The sequence below is a fragment of the Microtus oregoni genome, unplaced genomic scaffold (assembly GCF_018167655.1).
Source record: "Microtus oregoni isolate MIOR12 unplaced genomic scaffold, Mior012 000024F_ref0000369, whole genome shotgun sequence".
In the NCBI taxonomy this organism is placed as follows: Eukaryota; Metazoa; Chordata; class Mammalia; order Rodentia; family Cricetidae; genus Microtus; species Microtus oregoni.
In genome coordinates, this window is record NW_024543083.1 from 3,850,707 (window position 1) to 3,875,197 (window position 24,491).

Genomic DNA, 24,491 nt, shown 5'->3' on the forward strand with positions numbered 1-24,491 from the left:
GAAAACTGGGGAATAGGGCAAAAGTCTATTACATTTCAAAGGGTTCAGTAACAATGCAGATTGTGAAAAACAGCATCTACACTTGTAAAGGTAAGTCTGAAATTAGAGTCAAGACACCAAATTCATCCCATTTAGAAGAGGCATTAGAATATTTTAGGAAAACTCCAGAGATACAGAAAATCAAGACTGCATGTCTTTGAGATTACTTGCATAAACAAGTCCAAAGATGTTAAAAATAGCATCCTGAATGTGTGAAATCTGAACAGAAACCATAATTGCAATGGCTGTATAATTTTGATGAAAGAAAGGTATTTTACTGTTCTTCTCTCTGATGCAGTTGAAAATTTAAATTAACCTCCAGGTTAATCAGTTTTCGTCAAGTAATTATAAAAGCCTAACACAAAGGATTAGTGAGTCAATATTTAATAGTTTCGGGAGACTTTAGATTTAAATTAATTTTTTATATTGCCATGGTCCTGGCAGGAAGTCACATGTAGAAAAGGAAACTCAATTGTTTACAATAACCTTCATGTTTGTGAATTATTAATTGAATTTGAAGAATGTAGTGGCTCGCCAGAAGTTCAGTGGAACCATGTGGCGCACAATGAGCTAGCACCAGCATTAGATTAAGTAGAGCAGATAGAAAGAATTTCTTTGCCTAATGGAAAGTTTGTGCATTCCGCTTCTTTAGTTGGCTGTAAAGTGAAAGAGATCTAAAGATAAATGAGAGCATCGTTGTTCTGAGTCTAGAATGACTGATGCATGCATCCTCTGCTTGTTTCCTTGTTAGGGCTCGCAGCCAAAAGAGATTCCCATTTTAAGTACCAATTTCCCCTTGAATTATTTAAAATTGGAGCTGCCTGATATGAATGACTTCCCTTGAAATGGAATTATAGTTAGGCTCACAGGCTTACCTATAAAACTGTAAATGCAGTCATATGTATGCACGGGCATGCTACTAATTTTATTGAAGACTTAACCAAGCTTTCTATGCAACTAATACAAATCATTAGAAGCGTTCACATAGGAATGGAGTAGTTCTTTGGAAAGGATCTTTTTTATAGATATGTCTTGATTTTAACCCTTAAATTATGAGTGACTTATAGGAGGAAAAAGAAAGAGACACAGAAGCTTCTAGGAAGGAAATTGGATCATAGCCTCGTGAAAGGAATGAGGAAGGAAGTTTATTATCAATTTCCTTAGAAACCAATTTTTTTTCACATTGATGTTCCAAAGTTTAAATGAAAAAGCAAATGGGAAAACTGTCAGTCTGACGAATTGCAAAGAGGCAAGAGAAATTCATTTGTATTTGAATAGATTATTTCATTATGAATTACTTGTACAACGGAATTAACCCTAAGGCTTCTGGTTCTTAATTTAGGAAAAATTCAGACTACGTGTGGGTGTACACCAGACCCACATCAGAAGTCATTGTAGATCATGCCTCCCATTTCCAAGATATATTTTTGATGTAGGGATCATCATTTCTTGAAGTGGCTGCAAAAATCTTCATCTATTTTCTTTTTCTGATAGATCCTAGGAGTAGTCAGTGATTCCCTGCATAAAATTACTCAGAGTAACCATGAATATACTGCACTGTTTGTCCCATGATGCATCTCTAGACGTGTCTTTTTCCCAGAATCCTGAGCCCTCTGCTCTTGCAGACCATAGTTCGTTCCATAGGCTCACCAATGAGCATGCCTTACCATGAATTTGTTCAGTAAGCAATAAGCCTGACCAAAGTTACTAAGCAGGTGAGTGGGAGAGACAGGATCAGAACCACGATCAACCCTTCCACTTGTCTTGTGTCTTTAAGGGCTGCTCTCTCCGTGTCCTGACTGATGGTTTTGTAAAAGCCACATCCCTGCAGCTTATACTGCAAGAGAGCTGCTTTATTATATCAGTAGAGTGCCCCCGATTTCTCCCTAATCCACTGAGAGAAGGGACTACAGATGCCTGCTTCTGATCCCTGCCTCCCACTCACCTTTTACCCAATCACATGGTGCTCACTGAGAGAGAAGGCCTACATGCTTGATGAAACTTGACTGTTAACTTTGGTTGCAAGAAGTCAAAGAATCCTTCCTGGAGATTTTTTTTTCTCTTGCCTCATCCTCCTCCCATCGTTGCCCATATTTGTCTGCTCAGGCTTTGTACAGAGTTGCGGAAATGCTGGGCATCGGCTCACACTTCCCTGGGTGGTGCTGTGCTTCTCTTGGCACCTATGCTCACCGGAGCTCAGCATTGTGGAGTGCTGACCTAATTACCTCTAAGAGTTTGAAAAAGCAGTAAAGACCCCAGAAACTGAATCTCTATATAACACACCTAGGGGGAAAAAAATCTTTTTCTTTTCAACTTGAAAATGGCAAGGTTTCAAGTTGCCCAATCCTACAGAGAAATTATAAGAAAAACTGAAAACAGTCATCAATAACCTGGCTTCCCTTGGTCATGTTTTTGGGTAGAAGCTTTTGTTGCTTTCCTAGAATGAAATGGCTGGTGTATGTAGTGAAGGAACTGGAAAGTTAAGTGTCAGTGGTACAACTTTAAAAAGTAATACTAAAGTATTGCTACCCACCAGCAAGGAAAAGCAAATCCAGTGTGATACAAATTTCAAACTAAATTACTGTCATCTTGACACGTACTCCTGTCTCGGCCACTGGATGCATGTAGTTCAACAAAACAAAACCAAAAAACTCCTTAGAACATCTTCTACAAACAAATCAACTTATTGCAAATGCTTTTGCTGGTTATAAAATACGTCTGTTCTCGAATGACGAGTCAAGCATGGTTTCAGCTCCTAACCTCCCTTGGTAGAAGCTTTGGAAGGTTACTAAAGACCCTGTGCTCTCCCCGCTCGCCGATGGGGTTGCGCGTGCCTGAGCATGCTTCCGTAACCCTCACCGCCTGCCCTGTTCAGTGTGCACGCACAGAGCTGTTGTGGTCGTGTTTAATTTGTTTTGGAGTGCGGTGTATTGCTCTTTTCTGAAACTTTTCTCCTTTCTTTTTTCTTTTTTTTTTTTTGTCAACTTTCTGCATTGGCAGAGCATCTTGGGATTGAATTTATGGGTATGGACCAATCATCATTCCTTTTAGCCTGCAGAATGTAGAGCTTCTGAGCTGAACTCTGTTGCCCTTCCTCTTCTTGCTTTTCAGTTCCTAACTAATTTCCTTTTTCTTTAGAAGGGATCATACAGCTATAACACTGGTTTCTCTGCTTTCCATCTACGATTAGTTTATGGAAATGTTATTGGGGTGCAGCAGGATTTAAATTTCCAGGCCTCCCTTTACTTAGACTAGAGGTCTCTCCTGCTGCACCTTATCGTAGACCTCACATTGTGTGACCCATTGATTGGACCATGCTGGTACTTAAAAGCTGGGGTAAATTGGAGTGGTGCATAGGCTACAGGAGAAATCAAACCAAAGGTCAGAGGGGAAAAAATAAAGTACATCCACGTAAAAGATAGCCCGATGGGGGTTTACATATAACATAAAATTCTTCTATTCAATATCATAGAATTTAAGTGTCTTACACTGAGGTAGTATTCTATGTGCTGAAGCACTCAGATTTCTTGGAGATACTCAAGGACGACTCTAGTCAACTTCATTTGCTTAAATAGAAAACAAAGGATGTTTGTCTAGGTGAACATTCCAGGGCTGATAGAATTAAATTAGAAGCATTAAGATTAAGATTACTGAGAGGAGTCATCACGTAGAAAAGCTTACCTGTAAATATCAGAACAACAAAGCTCCCAAAGGCAGATGAAATGTAGGCATAGTCCATAAGACCCATCATCCAAAAAACAAAAAACAAAACAAAACCAAAAATGGGCAAAAAGTCCAGTCTCTTTGTGAGAGCAGTCTGAAAGAACCCAACTGGGTCTTGGGTCGAAAGCACCATAAGATGAGCAAACTGTGCACTCCCTTTGCAGCTCACCCTTGGTGTAGCAAGAGCATCCCAAGGCTGTAATCTCCTTTTGGCTGAGAACATCATCTACTCAGAAACATCACTGGTGATGCATGAAGCAGTAGCCAGTCCTGGCAGGGACAGGGAGAGGAGCTTAATTGTCACTCCTTCAAGAAAATAAAAAGAAGATAGCTAGTCATCTTGTAGGTTGAAAAAAAAAAGGCCAAATTTAAATGAATGGGCTTCTTGGCTTTAAAAAGAAAAACAAAAACCTCCTAAGTTTTGGAATCACAAAGAGGATCTACACATCACTCTTGAGGGTTCTGCCTTCCTCAAAGGAAGACTCCCTGTGCCAGAAATCTCATAGCACTAAGGGGAAACCAATGGCCAAACCCTCAGAATTACCTTTTTCTACTATTTCTATTTCTAGATAGTGGAGTCAGATAGTTATGCTGGGTAAGTGCTCCCTCAGCTGTTTTCCTGGTTCAAAAGGGCAGCATGCTGCCATCCGCACCTCTCAAAGGCTTTGTAGAGGAGAGACCAGTCGTTATATCCTGAAACAACACCTGACCTTAAGGGTCATTGCAAAACAAGAGAGCAAGAGCAAGTGACTCTGTCTTTTCTCCTGGATGCAGCAGAATGAAAATGTCTCGCTGTGAGTCACTGCACTCCAGTCCATACAGCCAAACCAGCGAGACTTGGAGCACATCCACTCATGGAGACAGACCAGACCTTTGGACTGATTTTTAGTACTAGCTCTGATTTGCTCTTGCCCTGTGGATACTGTCAAGCAAAAATTTAAAATTAAAAAAAAAATACATGAGAAGAGCAATAGGCTAAGGGAACATGCTGTTTGTCAAAGACTAGTTTTTTTTTCTTTTAACATTCATATTGTGGAGATAATCTGATGTGACAAAAATCATGAAAAGAAAATCTAAAAGTTTAGGTGAGAAATTTTTCTTGTAGTCAGTACTAATGTGAGCACAGGACTTAATCCTGTTTGTGTTCCCTGCCTTTGGTTAACTCCCTTTAGCCCCATTGTCCTTTGCTGAACACTTTAGCCCCTGACATAATTGTTTTACTGACGAGCCATAAGAATAGGCCAATGGCCAGATGCTAGCCAGTCACATACCCAACTCAGTTTGTTCTTTCCTAGTCAACAACAACTGAAAGAGAACTTGTTGTAGGGATCCCTGAGAGTTTTGGGGGGCAACCCATGATACCCCCAATGATCATTTTAGTCCTTCTGTATGTTCCCATATTTTTGAAGTTTGCAGAAACCATTTTCCTAGCTGTTTCAAAGTATAGGGAGTCATTGAAAAGCAGCAACCAAAGGCTTGGTTTTTACCCTTCCTTCGCTCCTCACCCATTTGTGAAACCAAACCCAGGATCTCCCATGTTCCAGGCAAGTGTCCTACCTCTGTACCCTTTCCAAAGCTCACCAGCTTTAAAAAAAAAAAAAAAAAAAAAAAAAGTACATTAGACAAAACATAGGATGTAGGACTTGCCATTTCTTGATGCCAACATTAGTGCTCCATTTCCTAACAAGCTTATGCTGTGTGAAGGAAGAGCAATGGAACGAGATTATGCTTCTTAGACAGACACTCTAAAAACTGTGGATGCCAGGGAGGGAGGCTACAGAGAACACCTCATAAAAGCCAATCCTTTGCCTTTGTCTGGGGGTAACAGATAGGGGGAGTTAACACATAAGCCCTCCCGTCATGTCATTGTTAGACCCCTACAGTGCACACACCAACACTTTAGCGTCACGACACCACCTGTATGTCTCCTGCATACTTTGGCACCGCAATGCACCAGCTGCTTCGCTTTTTAATCATGGCTTCCATGTCACGGCCAGCCCAGTTTAGGAGTTATGCTGTATGGGACACCCCTTCCCACTCTGTACCCACCTTTTCCTCCCCCTTCCCCCAAGCATCTCCTCTGTCTGGTTTTCATTTCTTTATTTATTTTTTCTCCCTTAATATCAGGCATGCTGTGCCAGGGACTCCAGATGGCTCCCTAACTTTTAACCTTGTTTTTCCCTTATACTGGACTTTCTTGCTCTCTGTCATTCTTTCAGTCTGTCTGTCCTCTTGATTTGTTTTTCCTCTCCACCTCCAACCCTTTCTGTTTGTTTTTGTATAATCTCTTCAGTATTGTCGTCTTTTGCTCACTCACTTCAGTTCTCTTAATAATCAGAACTCTATTAATTTGATTTGACAATGTTCTTGACCTGTTAACTGGGACTTGATTATCATGGACTCGGCTTGTAGGAAACGTTTTCTTTTATGATAAGATCCACTAATTGGATAGAAATTTAAATTCACTCATTCATTTTTAAAGAAAACTTCCTGTGGCCTGCTCTTTCTCGATGCAGAGAAAGGTATAGCTTCTGAGACTGAAAAAAAAAAAAAAAAAAAAAACCTATGATGGAAATAATCTTTGTGGCTTTCTTGTTGATACCCAGATAAGACCATTCTATGATGGAAATAATCTTTGTGCCTTCCTTGTGGATACCCAGATAAGACCATTCTATTTGTGCCGTGTTCTCCAGTTCTGGCCCAGCTTATTAATTTTAATGGCAGACAAACCATTTATAATGCGTGCTGGGTTAATGTGTCAAGATCTTCCAATAAAAATAATTAGATTATTGGAAGCTTGGCTGTTAAGCAGCCAGTATCTCCAGTAAGTCTACAAATTTTGTTAACACCCTGAATCACCTTTGTACAAAACCAAGTCATCCTCCAAAGGCCCTGATTTTCACCTAGAAAAGTTTCAACAAATTACAGACTGACTGCATCTGGAGTAGAATGGTACCTTGAGTTCAGATCTCTTGAGAGCACCACTGTTGCCTTAGAATTGTCTGATGTGGGGATGTGCAATCTAGTCCAAAGTACACATCATTTGTGTTAATGATGGACTTCTGAATCCAAATTGGGTTTCTAACTTCAGCTAAGAAATTTATAACCATTTTCCTCCAGAGAGCAAACCTTTCCTGTGGCCCAAGAGTGCCCTACCCATCAGTTTGGGTTTTATCTGGCCCGAGTCCTGATTCCCCATGGTGTACTGTTTCTTCTGCTTCATTTACTCTACATCGTGGGATTGTTGCCTTAACTTACTAACTACAAGCCAAGTTCATGTTTGCAAATACCTTGGAATTAAATTTTGTTCACTGTAGAAATGTCTCTCTGTAAAGACCACTGGATGTGAAATGATGACCTAAAACATGAGGGAAGTGGAAAGAGAATTGGCATGGAGGGTGGTCAATAGAGGAAGGAAAAATGGACCATCTCCCTGATGCCCGTCTTAGCTCTCTTTATCAATATTGATTCCTGTTGTCTTTACAAGAGATGTTTTGTAAGATATTTAATAAAAATAATAACATTGATAAAGGTTTAATAAATTCTTTTGTAATTAATGTCTATGATTTTCCAGTTTAATATCATATATATATAATTATAGCTTGAAATTAGACAAATCATAAAATATAACATTTTTACTTTCAATGGCCCTAGCTAGCTTATTATTTATGCTCAGAGTACAGCATAGAATACGTTGTCCCTTAGAAATGTATGTAAACCTAAAGAATTGTCAATGTTCATTGTCTGGGGGACATAGGTAATGTCATTAAGCATGCCAGCTGTTCAGTTGTTGTAAATCCTGGTGATGGTAAATCACCTTGGTGACATGTGCTCTCACCCCTTTCCAGAAGCGGAGGAACTCTACCAGAAGAGAGTGTTGACTATCACCGGCATCTGTATCGCCCTGCTGGTGGTCGGCATCATGTGTGTGGTGGCCTACTGCAAAACCAAGTAAACCTTCCTTTCGGCTCATCCACTCCCCCTTGGTGTAGAAGTAGGTTAGGCAGGCAGGGCCTCTGCAGTCCCAGGGACCATGCTCAAGGCTTGGGGAGCAAAGGAGCACAGGGACTTAACATCCTTATGCTCCCCAAGCATGCACCTTTGCCTGTTTGTGTGCAACTAAGCAAATTTCTCAGTGGTCAGGGCTCTGTGAATGGACAAAGGCTTAGAGGAACAGGCTTATGGGTCAGAGTTCCACACAGGCAAAACCTACGGAGAGCATAAATGCGGAAGATTGAGGATAAGTCCAATGCGATTCATAAGGATAAGTCCAGAAACTTAAGAAATAAAGGAAGCATTTCATAGTATTCAAGATTCAAGGTGTTTGGGAGTTTTTCATTGTTGGTTTCTTTTGGGGGGCGGTGTTGAGAGTTAAAATGAGTATGTTTTAATTCTATGATTTTCCGGTATAAATGCTCTATAAATGGGCAGTGTATATAGACGTTTTTGTGGAAGGATAGGCAAGCCAAATTTGCTTGGAAAGAAAGTTAAAGAGAAAACCTTAACGATAATGTAGTCACTATGCCTGGCCTTCTACAGGTGTCCCTGTTAGCATGCATTGGCCTACCAGTGAGATCCCTGAACTTTTCTCTCCACTGAGGATTTTTTCAAGTCCAAATGTAATACTCAGAGTGTGGCTTCTGTTTTGCCTGATGACATAATATTTTCTGGCCCAAACTAGTCATAGTAATATCTTGTTCTGAATGTTGTATTACAGAACAGAGGTCACATGCATTTTAGCCACAGAAGCTATAGCATGAATTGTGTTTACACAGTATTCTATGGTTAGAATGCTGTAAGAACTGACTGATAAATATAAGCTCTTATGGGATTGGCATCATAGGTATTATTAGATTCAAATTTGAATGTTTACCACCTCTTCTACAAAAAGCATTGTAAGTGCTTTTAAAGTCTTGTTGCAATTGTACCAAAATATAATACCAAATACACCCAGAATTCCACTTACATGTGGGTGATGTGCGCGCACAAACTCACTGTGCAAATAAAAAAGAAGGCTAAGTTAATTTTCTTAATAAATCACATAGAAAAATTTATGAATGAAACCAGTCTTATCAATTCCATAGTTAAAAATATGTAAGACCAATATATAATGTAAATAAAGATGTACCAAGAACATTGAGAATTTAGCCAAATATCAACATTTCTGTTTTTCCTCCTTTTTTATTCTCCCTCAGTACAATAGCTATGTATAACATTTCTATGAGAAGTCCATCTCACTATTAAAACCAGCTTTCTAAGAATGTGAGATATTGCTCATTCTGAGATAGAGTGATGTATACTTTTCTTCTCCCTTTATCACCACCAACTGACTGCCTCAAACTGCTCATTAGTGTTAGACTAAAGATTTGGCTGTAGCAAAACAAACAGAAATACAATGTAATAGGAACAAACGTGCTCCTTTTTTTTCCATATCCAGGAAACAGCGGCAAAAGCTTCATGATCGGCTTAGGCAGAGCCTTCGATCTGAACGGAACAACATGGTGAACATAGCCAATGGGCCTCACCATCCAAACCCACCACCAGAGAACGTGCAGCTGGTGAATGTATGTTGACTGAGCACTGGGGAAGCCAAGCATTCATTTGCCATTCAGGCACACTGAAGTTGGTTTTTGTAATCTTAGGCCATTAGCTGCTGTCACTTATCACAATGACTTCCAGAAACCCACAGTTTTGCCAGGAAAAAAGTAATGAAAGCTATTTGAAAATGGATTTAGTTATTATACAGCGTCATTAAGACTTCGGGGTAATACTTGGTGTGTTCTGCAAAGAGGCCATAGAAAGAAGGAAAAACAAAATAAATAATAAAACCAGGGTCATAAAGAATATTTATTTTTAATCATTTAGAAATGAAGGCTACTCTATTATACCACTGGTTTATAGCAAACCAAGCAAAGGACTTTGAAGTATTTCTATGAGGTGCCTTTCATGGTACATGTGATTTTCTGATTCCGAATTCCAAAGGAAGATTGGGGTATGAAAAGGGGGGAAATTTCTTAAGTATTCTTTAAGGAGCAAAGCTAGGAGAAGGTAGAACTTACTTATTCCCTGGCTCCACCTTTGTGATGTCATGCCCTCCAGGTGAAATACATCCTTAATCATTTGGGTATTTTGTTTTCCTTGTGCCATGTACTTAGTTCTAAATGTGACTAGATTCTAGGCTGATCCTTGAGACCATTTGCATATCCCCATTGAGGTCTTCCACATTAAGAGATCTGGACCAGAGTTCTTGCCAGATGTCCTGAATTCTGAAGCATTGTTATTCATGTTCCAACCCCCATTCCTCCCCTGGAATGTGTAGTCCACCATTTTCCCCCTGGAATGTGTAGTCCCCATTCTCCCCTGAAATGTGTAGTCCCCCATTCTCCCCCTGGAATGTGTAGTTCCCATTCTCCCCCTGGAATGTGTAGTCTCCATTCCTCCCCTGGAACGTGTAGTCCCCCATTCTTCCCTTGGAATATGTAGTTTCCATTCTCCCCCTGGAATATATAATCCCCCATTCCTTTCCTGGAAAGTGTAGTCCCCCATTCCTTCCCTGGAATCTGTAGTCCCCCATTCCTCCCTTGGAATGAGTGGTTTTCTTAATAGACAAAGCTTGAAATTTGTAATATCGCTTTCTGTCTTATAAGAGAAGGTATATCTTAGGTGGAGAAGATGGATCATAAACTTAAGTCTGGAGCTGGGGGTTACTACAAGCTGGTGGTTACTTCCCCCAAGTCTCATAACACAGAGTTTGGGGAAAATATTGGAACCAAGGCCAATAGGAAACTTTTGTTTCCCTCCCAATGATGGGGTTCATTAGAATGCTCTTCAAGGCCAAAAAATGCACTCACTAATAGTAAAACTGTAATATTTAATATATATAATGTAATATATATAATTTGACATAGATTGATATATAACATAATATATAACAGCAAAAGGACCGTGACTGTTTGAATTGCAATTATAGCACAAATAACTCCATTTCAACCTTATTTCTTCATTATAGCAGGGCTAAAAATAATACCAACTTTACTAAAATAATCTGCCTGAAACACTTAACCCAGCACACTTAGTGAGTACTTAGTAATTGCTAGATAGTGTTTTCATTAGTTCCACTAGGCGGAAAGTGCCTCCAGAAGGCAAGTGTAGAATGGGCACTACATAGTAGCAGCTCATGGTGCAGTCTTCATGATAAGCAGTTGTCCCTAGGACAATTGTCCCCAGGAAGTTCCAGAAGGAAAAGTGTTTCTATAAACAGAAAGAGCCAGCCTGTGAAATCCCCCACGTGAATATCAGGTTCTTCAGACTAAACAATCTCAGCAGACTTTAAAGTACCCCTTTTATTAAATATCTCTTTTTGGTCCTTGTGGTTTACCTGATTTCACTCAGAGTTTTAGAAATACAAAGAGCACTTACAACAACTTACAAGAAACTTTTCCAACATTGCATGTCACTATTAGCCAGCAGTAACAGCTACCGCGCTCTGCTGATGAAAATAAAAGAGATTCACCAGAGATATAGCACTGGGCATGCAATTTGTTCAGACCTTAAAAATATTATAAGTCTCTCAAATATCACTCAGCAAGTTAACATCTTCAGTGATATCAGTAGGGCTAGCATAGGCCTATGAAATTCAAAGAGGAAGATCTAAGATATTAAAATTCACATCTCTTTCTAGTGGCATGAATTGAAATAAGCCAGACTATATTACATTTTTGTTTACCTCATCTATCAGTCTTCCTGACCTGGAGAAATGTGGACAAAAATAATACTTGAGTGAATATTTGTGATATTTCTGTTATCAGTTGGAAATGAGAGAAATGAAGTTGAGATTTCTTGTGCAAATATTTGGAAAGGAATTTATTGACCCCATGTATCTAACCTCAAAGCCAGAGAGGCCAGAAAAGGATTTGCCATCTGGCTGGCTGAGATCTATGTGACGTATACACATGAGAACCGATTTGTACCTGGATTAGTGTATTTGTGTTTACACTTGCATTAATTTTCAAGTTGTGTCTCTTTGTTTTTCTAGCAATACGTGTCTAAAAACGTCATCTCCAGTGAGCATATTGTTGAGAGGGAAGCCGAGACCTCCTTTTCCACCAGCCATTACACTTCCACAACTCATCACTCCACGACTGTCACCCAGACTCCTAGTCACAGGTATGAGGGGGCAAAAAAAATCTCAAAGGGAAGAAATTTTCCTAAGAATGGTTTCTTTTGTTTCTTACCCTTTATTTTAAATTCCTAAGAAAAGGCAAAAGAGACAGAAGCAGGAAAATGTACTGAGTTTGAGCATTTATAGATTTGGGGCCTAAACTGCTCTTACCAAGTTAAGTCTAGGCCTAATATTTCCATTAAAAACAATAAAGGGGCTTAGTAATTATTACCTTGCAGGCTTGCTGCTCCTCAGTCTAGAAATTGCCATGTCTTGTACTCATCTATTGCTGCCCAGTATGGGGAAAAAAATTTGTCTAGATTCTGTGCGATACTTAGAGGTTTGTTTCTAAAGGTTAGACTGCCCTGGCAGTGCCCCTGGAAATAACTACATAGCTGACAGCTCAATTCTCTGATGGTCCTGTGGTCTTGTGCTGGCGGCACCCACTCCATGGGGCACAGCACCAGGATTCCAGCTGTTAAGCACACAACAATCCCTTTGTTTAGCCCAAGCAACCCAAGCACAGTGAAACTGCAATAATACTTAGTACGTGGTGGCATTTGCTAAATATTTATGGAATGGATAAAGAAATGAATAAACTGTGTTTACAAGTCCAACCCAAATCAAGATTCTCTTTACAACAAAGAAATCTTGGTATCAATTCTGGGCTACTGGTGTATCGATATTTACCAGAATCACTTTTGTTCTTTGCCTTTTTTTTTTTTTACATGTAATTAAACCAGTCTGTCTCACTGCTTCTTATGTTTCCCTTCTACCCAGCTGGAGTAACGGGCACACAGAAAGCATCATTTCAGAAAGCCACTCTGTAATCATGATGTCATCAGTAGAAAACAGTAGGCACAGCAGCCCAGCTGGGGGCCCACGAGGACGTCTTCATGGTCTGGGAGGCCCTCGCGAATGTAACAGCTTCCTCAGGCATGCCAGAGAAACCCCTGACTCGTACCGAGACTCTCCTCATAGCGAAAGGTAAAACCGAAGGGCAAAGCTGTCGTGGAGGAGAACCTCACTCAGTAGGAGAATCCCATGAGTACCTGCGGTCTCACCTAAGGAAATTCATCCTTATAGAAGGGGTGTCATCAGTTGCCCGATGCTTCTAGTTGGTGAAGTCATCCTTTTATTTGGCTGAGCTCCTTTCTCCTGAGCTTCTCCCATCATCCCAATGGCTGAAAGGCAGCAGACTCTTAAAGAGTGAGAGTAGTGGGGTGTGGACCGTACAGTCAACGTGGAGTTCTCAGACCTGACCCTAGGCTCAGACTCACTCAGGGTCGTACTTTCTTCAGGTGTAACATTTAAGTGCCCCCATCTAATTCCAATTGTCCTGTTGTCCATATTCTACCGCCATGGCTGATCTTGCCTTATGTTCTCATATGCTAATTGCCCTACCTCTGGCCTCAGTTAGATCAAGTCAAGGGCTATTGTCTTTGCTAATGGTTATGGGGGAACACCACCTTGTGTGTATGCCATATCGTGTCCCGTTCATGAAATTCCAAGAAGTGATGGATGAATAAAGGTCTTGTGTGATTAGCCTGACAGCTATTATAGGTGATTTCCAAAGCACATATCGCCTCTGATATTACTCTTTATTCAAGAATGTTTGCCTTTCCTTCAGTGGGAGATGTAGTTTGGGTTGGAGAAGTAATAACAAAGGCAAACTAAAGAATGGAAAAAAATAAATGGAGGAGGTACTAAGTAGGGATGTTGAACTTGGATGTTCTCCTTATCCATTTTCACCTATGCGAGAAGAAAGTCATGGCTAACTGACATTTTAGCCCATCTGCAAGCTGTTACTTGCTGATTTTCCAGTCTAATTGGTTTATTTTCTTGTTATCACAGTCTGGTCTTTTCCCATTGACTAAAAGGTCATTATAATGCCAAATACATTTGTATTTTTCAGTGACATGGGTAGAGATGGTTTCAAAGAATTTTTCATGTAAGGACCTGAAAGTACAGTGAACCACACATTGGGAACTTTCAGGTCAAAGAACCTATTAACTACCTAAAGCAGTATCAGAAATGATATAATTTATAGAGTTAGTATTCTCTGTATAACACATCTGTAGAGGAGTGTGGTCAAAAACTGGCTTAGAGCATTTATCTTCTATAATTATATTTTTGCATATAGAAGTCTCTCCATTCCTGTTAAGCCTTCTTGGAACACGCACAGGGAGTAGGGTGAAGGTTCTCTTCATTGCCCTGGCTTATCTTTGGAGGTTCTGTCTGGTAAAGTAGGCATCCAGGCATCACCCAGATACTACCTAGAATTGTGGAACTGTCTTGAAGTGAAAGATCATGGGGGACAAAAAGATCAGTCACTCGTATGTGTTGTCTGAGCTGCGACAAGCATTTCTCAGAGGGTCTAATTTAAGTACCCTCAAAAAAATTTCTGCACACTTGGGCTCCAAATGTTTCAAATTCTGAGACACTTTTTTCTAGTTTTAAACACAGCTTATTTATCGCCATGAATCATGGACAAGTGGGAGCGTTAATAGTCTTCTTTTCCATTAGCTGGAGTTCAGAGAGCTCCAGTCTCCTGTGTCATCACAGGTCACATCGAATTAGACTGTGTTGTTGTGTGCTAGTAGCATTGTCATCAAAAGCCGAGGAAAATGACTCAGACACAGCCCAAAAGGGCAGGCCTTGAGATGGCACAGCGCTGCAAAACACAGTATCTGGACTGAAATGGTGACCTTCACAAACATAACATGGCATAAGATATACATGGTATACCCAACTCTTGTGTTTACACAAATGCTTGCTAGGCACTTAGGGGTTTCTTTGACAAGTGTTCTCAGAAGGAAACCAAAGGCTGATGCAATGGTGGGATTTGGAAGAGCAATAGATGGGAGATTGGCCACTGTGGGAATATGAAACCAAATTATGGTTCCAATCAGCCTTGCCTTGAATGTATTGCACCCTGAAATGGAGAGTTGCAAATCTGAATGTGAACTAAGTAGCATTTCATGCAAATTTCAACTGAATGGCACACAAATGTACTACGCTGTTATCAGGAATAAATCTTTAAGTTACTATGCTCTTTTTTTTTCATAAGACATAACCTTATAGCTGAGCTAAGGAGAAACAAGGCTTACAGATCCAAATGCATGCAGATCCAGCTGTCAGCAACTCATCTTAGATCCTCTTCCATTCCCCATTTGGGCTTCATTCTCTAAGACCCCTTGGCCTTTAGGAAGGTATAGTATTTAAGAATACTTCTTTCCCTTCTAAGTCCCCCAAGCCTTGGTCTTTTGAAGCTGAGAGGTTCTTGGGAGCCTTCTTTTCTTGGCTCACGTACCTTTATTTGAATTCATGATGAGACTAAACTCTCGAAAGCTTTAATGAGCTGATCTTTGCATGATTCCTGTAAGGAAACTCTTGGGTTTATAATGATAGGATCCAAGGGTGCCGAACTTCTAGTGTAAAACTTAAGTATTCGATGATGACTGTTCTCTGACTATAGCCCATGATGAACTCTGTCCCCCGCCCTTCCCTGCTCCATGCTTCTTATTTCCACTACGCTCATGTGGGATATTCTGTGCTCACACAGGTATGTATCAGCCATGACCACCCCGGCTCGTATGTCACCTGTAGATTTCCACACGCCAAGCTCCCCTAAATCACCCCCTTCGGAAATGTCTCCACCCGTGTCCAGCTTGACGGTGTCCATGCCCTCCATGGCAGTCAGCCCCTTTGTGGAAGAAGAGAGACCTCTGCTTCTCGTGACACCGCCAAGGCTCCGGGAGAAGAAGTGTGATCGTCACCCCCAGCAACTCAACTCCTTTCATCACAACCCTGCCCATCAGAGTACCAGTCTCCCCCCTAGCCCACTGAGGATAGTGGAGGATGAGGAATACGAGACAACCCAGGAGTATGAGCCAGTTCAAGAGCCTGTTAAGAAACTCACCAACAGCCGGCGGGCCAAAAGAACCAAGCCCAATGGCCACATTGCCAATCGGTTGGAAATGGGCAACAACACAAGTTCTGTGAGCAGTAACTCAGAAAGTGAAACAGAAGATGAAAGAATAGGTGAAGATACACCATTCCTGGGCATACAGAACCCCCTGGCAGCCAGTCTTGAGGCGGCCCCTGCCTTCCGTCTGGCTGATAGCAGGACTAACCCAGCAGGCCGCTTCTCCACGCAGGAAGAATTACAGGCCAGGCTGTCTAGTGTAATCGCTAACCAAGACCCTATCGCTGTATAAACCTAAATAAACACATAGATTCACCTGTAAAACTTTATTTTATATAATAAAGTATTTCACCTTAAATTAAACAATTTATTTTATTTTAGCAGTTCTGCAAATAGAAAACAGGAAAAAAACTTTTATAAATTAAATATATGTATGTAAAAATGTGTTATGTGCCATATGTAGCAATTTTTTACAGTATTTCAAAAAACGAGAAAGATATCAATGGTGCCTTTATGTTATGTTATGTCGAGAGCAAGTTTTATACAGTTACGGTGGTTGCTTTTTCTCAGTATTTCAACCAAACCTCCCATATATTCAGTTGCTGCTGGCTTCTTGTGCATAGCATTATGATGTTGACTGGATGTATGATTTGCAAGGCTAGCAGCTGTCCCTCTGTTTGCTTCCAGTAGCTCCCAACCGGTACTGTCTTGAAATGGCACATCCGCCCAAATACTCTTCTATTTTGTATGAAGTCTTTGCTTTCCAAATATGAAATGAGTTCTCTCTACTCTGTCAGCCAAAGGTTTGCTTCACTGGGCTCTGAGATAATAGTAGACCCAACAGCATGCTACTATTACATATAGCAGGAAACTGCATTAAGTAATGTTAAATATTAGGAAGAAAGTAATACTGTGATTTTTAAAAACAAACTATATTATTAATCAGAAGACAGCTTGTTCTTGCTCAAAGGAGCTACCATTGACTTTAATTTTAACATTTTGGTTGTTGTTGTTCTTGACAAAGAAGAACAGCTTCAAGTCCAGCTTAGAAAGCAGGTTCTGGCTTGCTATCAGGATAAATCTAGCAACTTAAAAGGACTCAGTTTCACTTTCTCTCTGGGTGGAGGGGGAATGATCCAGCAGCTCATCTGTTGACCAACCAACCATGGCTACTAAAGGTGCAATCCTTTCTGACATATTTTTTTAACTGACTGGTTGAACCCTCTTCTTGGCTCCAGAAGGGGTGCATCATATCATGAAGCCTCAGCCCCCAGAGTACACTCAGCCATCCTGTCCAAACCATTTGTAGGGAGCAATGTGCCAGCGGTACATCTCGGTGACTTGGCCATTGCAGGGAAATGCCCCACTTGTAGAGTGTTTAGAAGGAGTGAATGTGTAGAAGTCACAAGGGGAAAGCCGCTGTGTGACCCAGTTGACATCTTAAAGTTTGGTTGGCCACTCCTTTCTCCCCATCATGTGTCTCTCATGTTCAACATAGTCTTGATTAAGTCATAACTATGCATGAATATGTTTTGCCAGGAATGGCCAATGTGCATGTGATTTGTGATTAGCAAGAACTTTCCACAGTGATGCCTCACTAGGGAATGTCAATAGTGTTGGAAAGATTGCACCTTTTCTTGGAGAAGCGACCCTCACCTGTGGATTGATGATCTCTCTCCATAGATAGCCTGTATCTCCCATTTGTCCTCTATAAGTTTTTTTTTCTCATACTGTCTCAAAAGCAGGGCTAGGATTGGTTTTAACTCGTTATGTACTCTTATGATTGTAAAGCCAATGAATGCTTAGAGATATTAGCATATGAACAAATGTTAATACAGGAAAAAAGGTGGGGAGGTGGAGAATAATCAATCATTCAGAACCTTTTATATTACCTCCCTATTATCTGTCAGTCTGAACTGGTGCTCATTGGGTTTCTAAGTAAGTTCCTAGGAGCCACATATGGGAAAATGGGAAATAGTTGAACAGGGGATTGACAAAGTCAAAGACAATTATTGATCCTAGTTCCCAGTTGAACTGAATCTATTTTCTTTACCAGATCTTTGTTACAAGTCAAGGGAACTAATCATACACAAGTAGGGCTCAGAAGAACACTGCAGGCTGACCACAAATCCATGTGTTACACTCCTCCATGTTTTGAAGAGAAACTTGTCTGTTACTCTTAGAATTTGATGTCTCTCATTTCCTGCCATTGTTCACATGACAGCTTCTCTGTGCTCAGTGTTGTCATTTTTTCTTTGTTAGCCCAGACAGAGGAATGCCTGCTGGAAAAAGCCTGCACTGACTTCTCAGTGCTGCAGGTGGTCAACTCTCCACAGGGAGGACAAGTCAGTAGGCTTGAAGATAGTCTCTCTACTTAACGTTGACTTTGAAGGCCTTCACTCATTGATCATTTGATAAAGAAATTTCTTTATTGTTCTTTTAAAAGTCTTAGAAATTCAGTTCCCAATTGGTTGGTCACTAGGGTATTGAGAAAGGCCCTTTTAAAAAGATAGATTCTCCCGATGAAAACAAGGAACAGCATTTTACTAGCACAAGAAGCTCTACAAATTTGCAAATTGCAAGTATACGTGATCTTTTTTTTTTTCTTCTGTGCTTTACCTGGCAAACACATTTGTCTTATTAGTTGGAAAGCCTTTTCCCCAAGAGAGCAAAGCTTCCTTGGTGAGAGCAGCCACTTGGCCGCTCAGGGCTACCTGTGGCAGCCCCTAGCTTTTATGTTTCTAGGGATGTCTCTACAATGCTTCACTGCCAGGTCTCTCTCAACCATCCTGTTTATGAACCCAGGCAGAACCGTAGCAATGCAAAGGAATGCACGCCTGTGTTCCTAGTATGCGTGAAGATGCCTTGCATTTTAAGGGAGTACAAACGACTCAGAATTTAACAGAAAATTGATTTCTTGGGCCTGAACTCCAAACCACTGAGAGGTATATAGCAGGGTATAGTAGACACCAAATTCCTTTTGTACTTACTCAAGATGTGTTTTTTGTCCTGCCTTTTCCTCCGTTTTTCCCCCTGCTCTCAAGAGTGCCTAGTGGACAGCCTTCTGCAGCTTTCTACAAAGCAGGCCTCTGTTTAAGAGAGAATGTATCCAGAGCAGCAATATGCCATCTCTATCTTGTTTCTGTGTGACTGTCCATATAGATGGAGTCTATCCAGGGTAACTTTCTCTGTATCGATTCCTCTTCTGGCTGGAGATTGAAGGTAGATGGCTCCTATCAGTGAATAAGGAAGATCTGACCTTCCCTTTTAGTCCTGGCTGCCTTCCAGCAGCTACAGAAATTTCTGTCCACTAAGATCCATGACACACTATGGAGACATGCAGACAACATGGAATGGCCACAAATCACAATTTCTATTATATATTCTTTTGTAAATACATATTGTATAGTACTTGGATGTTTTCTTAAGTCATATACTGTCTCTATGAGTTAATGTTAGGTTTTACTCTCATACTGTATAACATTGTAAATAACATAATGTCCTTTATTATTTATATTTAAGCATCTAACATAGAGAATTGTTTTCATATAAGTTTAAGATAAATGTTTAAAATATATGTTTTTTTTCTTTGCTTTAAAATTATGTACTTTTTCTTTTTCATTTTTAAAGAATAATTTATTGTTCAGGAGAAAGAATATATATGTAACTGAAACTATTTGAAGAACGCACATTTGAAGGCCATGAGGTACTGATAAACTAAAGAATTTATTATCTCAAATACTAAGCAATAAGTAATTGTGATTTATTTAAAGGTTTGTTCACTTCCCAAGAAAGTCATACTGCAATAAAAATGCTAACTCTATGGAGACATGAGCGTGTTGCTCAGCAGACAAACATTGCAGTCTGTTAGAGCAGACTTAGCATCTAGCCATGACAGCTGTGCTACCTAGGACTGTGCTTCGTGGACCCCATGACCATCCTGTCTCTGTTGATTTTGCTGCATTGCCCGTCCTTGAGTCACCTGCCTCCCAACTCTGTTTCACACTTCATTCCTTGCTGTAGGAGACACATAGTCAAGCAATAGGATGCTCCATTCCATAGCCACCAAACATCCATTTACAAAGATATCAGAGGGAAACATTGCATACCTTTCTGGATCCTGCTTGTCGATATGTGCTGCAGTGACGTCATGAAACTTATTCTCATTAAGGGCAATGACTTTATGTGACAATCCTATGCAAACATAAAGGAGAGCAAAACCTATTATGATTCAATGGTTCAATGGCCACAGTAGCCTCAAAAACATCTATGCTAATCTTCCCTATAATGTCTTTAAATTTACTTCCCATCGTGTGCACCATTTTATAAGAAGGCTAAGGAGCAATGACTTTACTCTCCTTGTTCTATCAATAAAACAAACTGATGTCCAAAGTACTGCTCAGGGAGGGGCCTATGCACGAAATATTCCTCACATTCTAGGACTCATTGTAGAATGGAAATAGTGCTTTTTTATTAAGATTAACCTTATGAAGCCATATTTTAACAAATAGATATTTTGTGTGTAATTTTTATATATTTCAACCATTCTACTCATTATCTCAGATAGATAGAGAACATTTAAAGGATGTATAATAAATCTGTCTGCGTTGGAGCTTGAGCATAACCTGAGATTTCCCATCCAAGTTTACCTCCATGCAGAGACACATTTCCTGTTCACTCAAAAGAGCACCACTAACACCATTCCCAAGTGTCTGGTTGTCCAGGAAACCAAATGTTCTGAAGCCACAAAGTGAATCTACCTATCCGCTAGTCATTCAGCTTTCAAGCCAGGCATCAAATCAAAAGACGAAAGAATATTTTAAAGTTAGAGTCTGGGACCCTTTCCTCAGCTTATGCTGTAAATTTTCCAACCCCATGATCAAACTAAAAGCTGTTCGTGACAATATCAGTAACTTAAGATAGACGTGTGTACCTAAGGGGTCATGCCATTTCAGGTAGAAGAGGCTGCAAAGGAAGGTTGTGTAGAAACATGAAAACTCAATTCCATTCAAATTAGAGTCTAGATAGTTTCTATTATTCTCCAGTTGTGTTTGACTCTTGAGGGACAAATCTAGGCCAATTCTGCAAACTAGGAAGACATCTGTTTTTCCAAGAAATCTGCAGAAATTTCTCTTCTCTGCTCCAATGGTGAGTCATCAAAGGGCTTAAGGTCAACATCAGTCAAGCTGGGCTGAAATCTAACAGTAGAGATACTGGAAAGAGTAGGAGTTTCTGTTATCTTAGCATGTTGTGTTCTCTCTCTCTCTCTCTCTCTCTCTGAATTCTCCTCTCAAAACTGATAATCAATTAAAGAAACAATTTATGGAAACTTTTACTCCAAAAGATTAATCTGTTATCAGATGCGAGCTTCATAATTATGAAGGGAAAACCTCTATGTTGGTTTAGGATGCTGTATCGTGTAACCTAGAAAATAGTTGTTAGATAGGGCAGTGCATGCTCTTTATATATCTATAGGCCTTACTGACACCCTCATTCTGCAACTCTTGTACCTCTCTATTGGTTAGTATTGGTTCTTAACTGGTTGAACTTAAAAGCCTCACTTACCACAAAAAAAGTGTTTCGTTACTGTAAAATATGATTGGTGGCTTTTTACAATAAAAATAAGAAACAGAGAATGTAAAGATGGTTCAACCCAACAATCTTCTAAATGTCCTCTTTCAAATGAACTTACTTGAACAAAAATTTAAGGAGGAAAAGATATCGCTTCTCACCAGCCTATGTTCCAGCAAAGCTGACGAATTGAATATCTTTAATGTCTTATGTATAAATTTACTCATAAAGAATCAAATTATTAAATGTTAATATTTTACACTGTTTATGACTTAAAATACCCTGTATCTTTTTTATTTGCTTCATTATAGAAAAAAATGATGAAAATGTAAGCCCAGAAAGTTAAAGCTCACTCTCAGAGCAGTCTGTCTTCTGAGTTGCAGAGATGTTGTAGATACCTTTTTTCTCTCAGTTCCTTCCCTGGCACTAGCCTAAGCAAAATGAGCTTTTTTATTTCCATATCTCTTGACATAATATGAGTTATATTTCAATCAGCTTTCATTTCTGAGAAACAAATCTTCCTACTTTTGGTTTGCAGATACCCTGGAACCCAATGTGCTTAATGTAGCAACTCTATACATCTTCCCTAACCTCAGCTTTCTAAGAAAATGCCAAGTATAGCCGTGGGAGTGAATTCACAATGTTGATAGCTAGGTGGCAAATACTAGTCCAAAGGAGGGCTTTTTTGGTCAGAAAAAGCCCTAACGCTGAAATTTTGTGGACTTGGGCAGCTTCCTCCTCCCACGTTCCTTAGCTATAAAGACTATGGTTCTGTGAGGTTTAAACAGGAGTCATTGTAAGAAACTAGAAAATGTCTAGTATGTAGTGATTATTCAGATTTGTTGCTCCAACAGATTCTTAAGTTTGGAGATCTCAGTTTCTCAGTTCAAATAAAGTATACTGCATTGCACAAGCTGATCAGAAAAACCATTTCACCAACCCCATGTCAGCAAGTAAATGCCTTTTCAGCAACAAATATATGTTGAGAAGCATTATCACCAAATAGCATTTAAAGTGGCGGTTGTAGAAGCTAAGATCTTTGCGTATTGTGAGTAGTTGGCTCTTGAGGGCCCATGCCATTCCATGTCTATTCATTAGTCTTTTAATGGCTTGTGGCAATCTCAGTTTAAGTTCACAGGAAATTAATGAAACACGACTCATTGTATTGTTTTCATAAGGCCACCTTCACACGCCATTGTAAATTTCTAATGGGACAATCAAAAACCTCACTTAACCCTGCAGACCATCTGAACTCTAGATGCCTTAATTTTATGCATAATGTTCACATGTAAGTCTATTTCTTTGAAAAAGTATAATCCCAGCCAAGGCCTCCCGGGTGATAAGACTAGGGAAGTCTCAGATTAATAAAAAAAAAATCACATATCTTTATGGATGCTCATTATCTATCCAATAATTCTTCAAGTTTTGTCTTACTCTTTACTCCATGCATAAAATGAGAATCTTTTCTCATCTATATGATGCAATTGATAATTCATAGGCTTAAGCTATTAGAATTTAGTCTTTTAGTCTTTTAAAACTTGATCCTGCAAGAGGATGTGACTTAGGCTCATGATATTAACCATCACGCTTGCAAATAGGCATTGTTAATAGCAATGGAGTCTGATATAATTGTTCATGAATAATCTTCCCTTTAAATGAATCACTTTTTATTGAGAACAACTGTAAGTTCTAGTCTATCACAAAAACAATGCAAAGGAATATTTCCTCTTTTTTAAAAATATAGTCTTTTAAGTAGACACTTTTGCCTCTGATCATTAACATCATGAATTAAGTAGGCATTGGTCATCACTGACTTTCCTTCTAAAGTGAGGCTCTTGGAAGGTTACTAGATCTCTGCCAGGCTCCTGGAAATCCTCACTACTGTGGTCATCCAGATTCCTGTGATCCCTTAAGAGTGGAGCCTTAAGTGAGCTTTGTATCCCTTTCTAGGAAGAGACTTCCTTTGGGATATTCATCTGTAGCTGTAAGGTACCCAAACCCATAGGTCCTAAGCAATTTCTCCCAGGGCGAATGAGGAGGAGGGTGCTGCACACATTGTATCTCCATTAACCACGCCCTTCTGGCTAGAAGGCCTGTTGCATTCACACAGGAGTACTTGCACAGCCTCCAGCCTCCCCTCTTTATTCTGCCCAGCGTCTCCCTTCACCAATTGCAAAACACAAGCTACTTATCTTGCGCAATCATTGCAGATCGTACACACATATCAAAACTCCCACAGTCTCTCATAACGACATGTGAATATTATGTGTCCATTAAAAACTCTAAAGTCATAAAACTATACAACCTTCATACCTTGATCAAAAACCTAGAAATGATTGAATTTAAAGAGAATTTAAAGTAATGTTCTTGAACTAAGATGACCTTGGTAGGCTCTTGGAAAAGTGTTAGGGCTGGTGGTGGCACAGCGTTTTTGTTACTTGGCCACAGAGACTTCTCACAACATGAAAAGACACTAGCTCCAACACTCATTTGGGAGCTCATTCTTCGAGGACTTGGATGTATGGGCATGAATTAGGAGTAAGGAAATCACTTTCTTCCTGTGAATGTGTTAAAACGGAGATGCAGGGTTTCGCTCAGGTTAAAACCACATCAATTATCAAAGAAGCAACTACTGTTGGGAAATAGCTCCCCATCTTGTAGAAGCATCTGACATCCGCAGACCAAGCCACACTAGAACACTATTCTACATGTCTCCTTTCACATCACCTGAGTGACAGGTGACTGTCAGATCATTCCATTTCCTCCTCTATAACCTTGCTTCGTCCTTCATTTCTTGCTCTCATCCTCTGCCACAGGGCCACCAGCATCCCGACTGACCTGCTTCATCTGCTCCTATGGGCCATCCTTCACATTCTAGTGATGACTCCTAACTGTAACTTCTTAGCAGGCTAGACTGCTGGCTAAACCATGGTTCCCCATGGGCTAAATGCCTCAGCCTGACCTAAGAGGCCCCTCACAGTCTGATTGTATGAGATGGCTCTAGCTTGTCTCCCACCGTCATTGTTCATTCCAACCTTGTGAGTTTCTATTCCGGAAGTATACCACATC

General features: G+C 40.0%; 1 protein-coding gene across 7 annotated transcripts in view; it reads left to right on the plus strand.

Moving 5' to 3' along the window:
- The window catches only part of Nrg1 (neuregulin 1), a 996,124-nt gene extending 976,063 nt beyond the window's left edge, over positions 1–20,061 (plus strand). For 3 of the 7 annotated variants that reach the window (XM_041673676.1, XM_041673680.1, XM_041673677.1), the window contains 6 exons: positions 3,040–3,063; positions 7,611–7,713; positions 9,200–9,326; positions 11,798–11,928; positions 12,704–12,910; positions 15,489–20,061. In XM_041673676.1, the coding sequence (XP_041529610.1) occupies positions 3,040–3,063; positions 7,611–7,713; positions 9,200–9,326; positions 11,798–11,928; positions 12,704–12,910; positions 15,489–16,143 (1,247 nt within the window). In that variant the 3' untranslated portion in view covers positions 16,144–20,061. Of the gene's footprint in view, positions 1–3,039; positions 3,064–7,610; positions 7,714–9,199; positions 9,327–11,797; positions 11,929–12,703; positions 12,911–14,993; positions 15,136–15,488 lie in introns of all 7 variants that reach the window. The other 4 variants (XM_041673683.1, XM_041673681.1, XM_041673679.1 and 1 more) reach the window with 2 other exon arrangements.
- Positions 20,062–24,491: the final 4,430 nt, after the last annotated feature.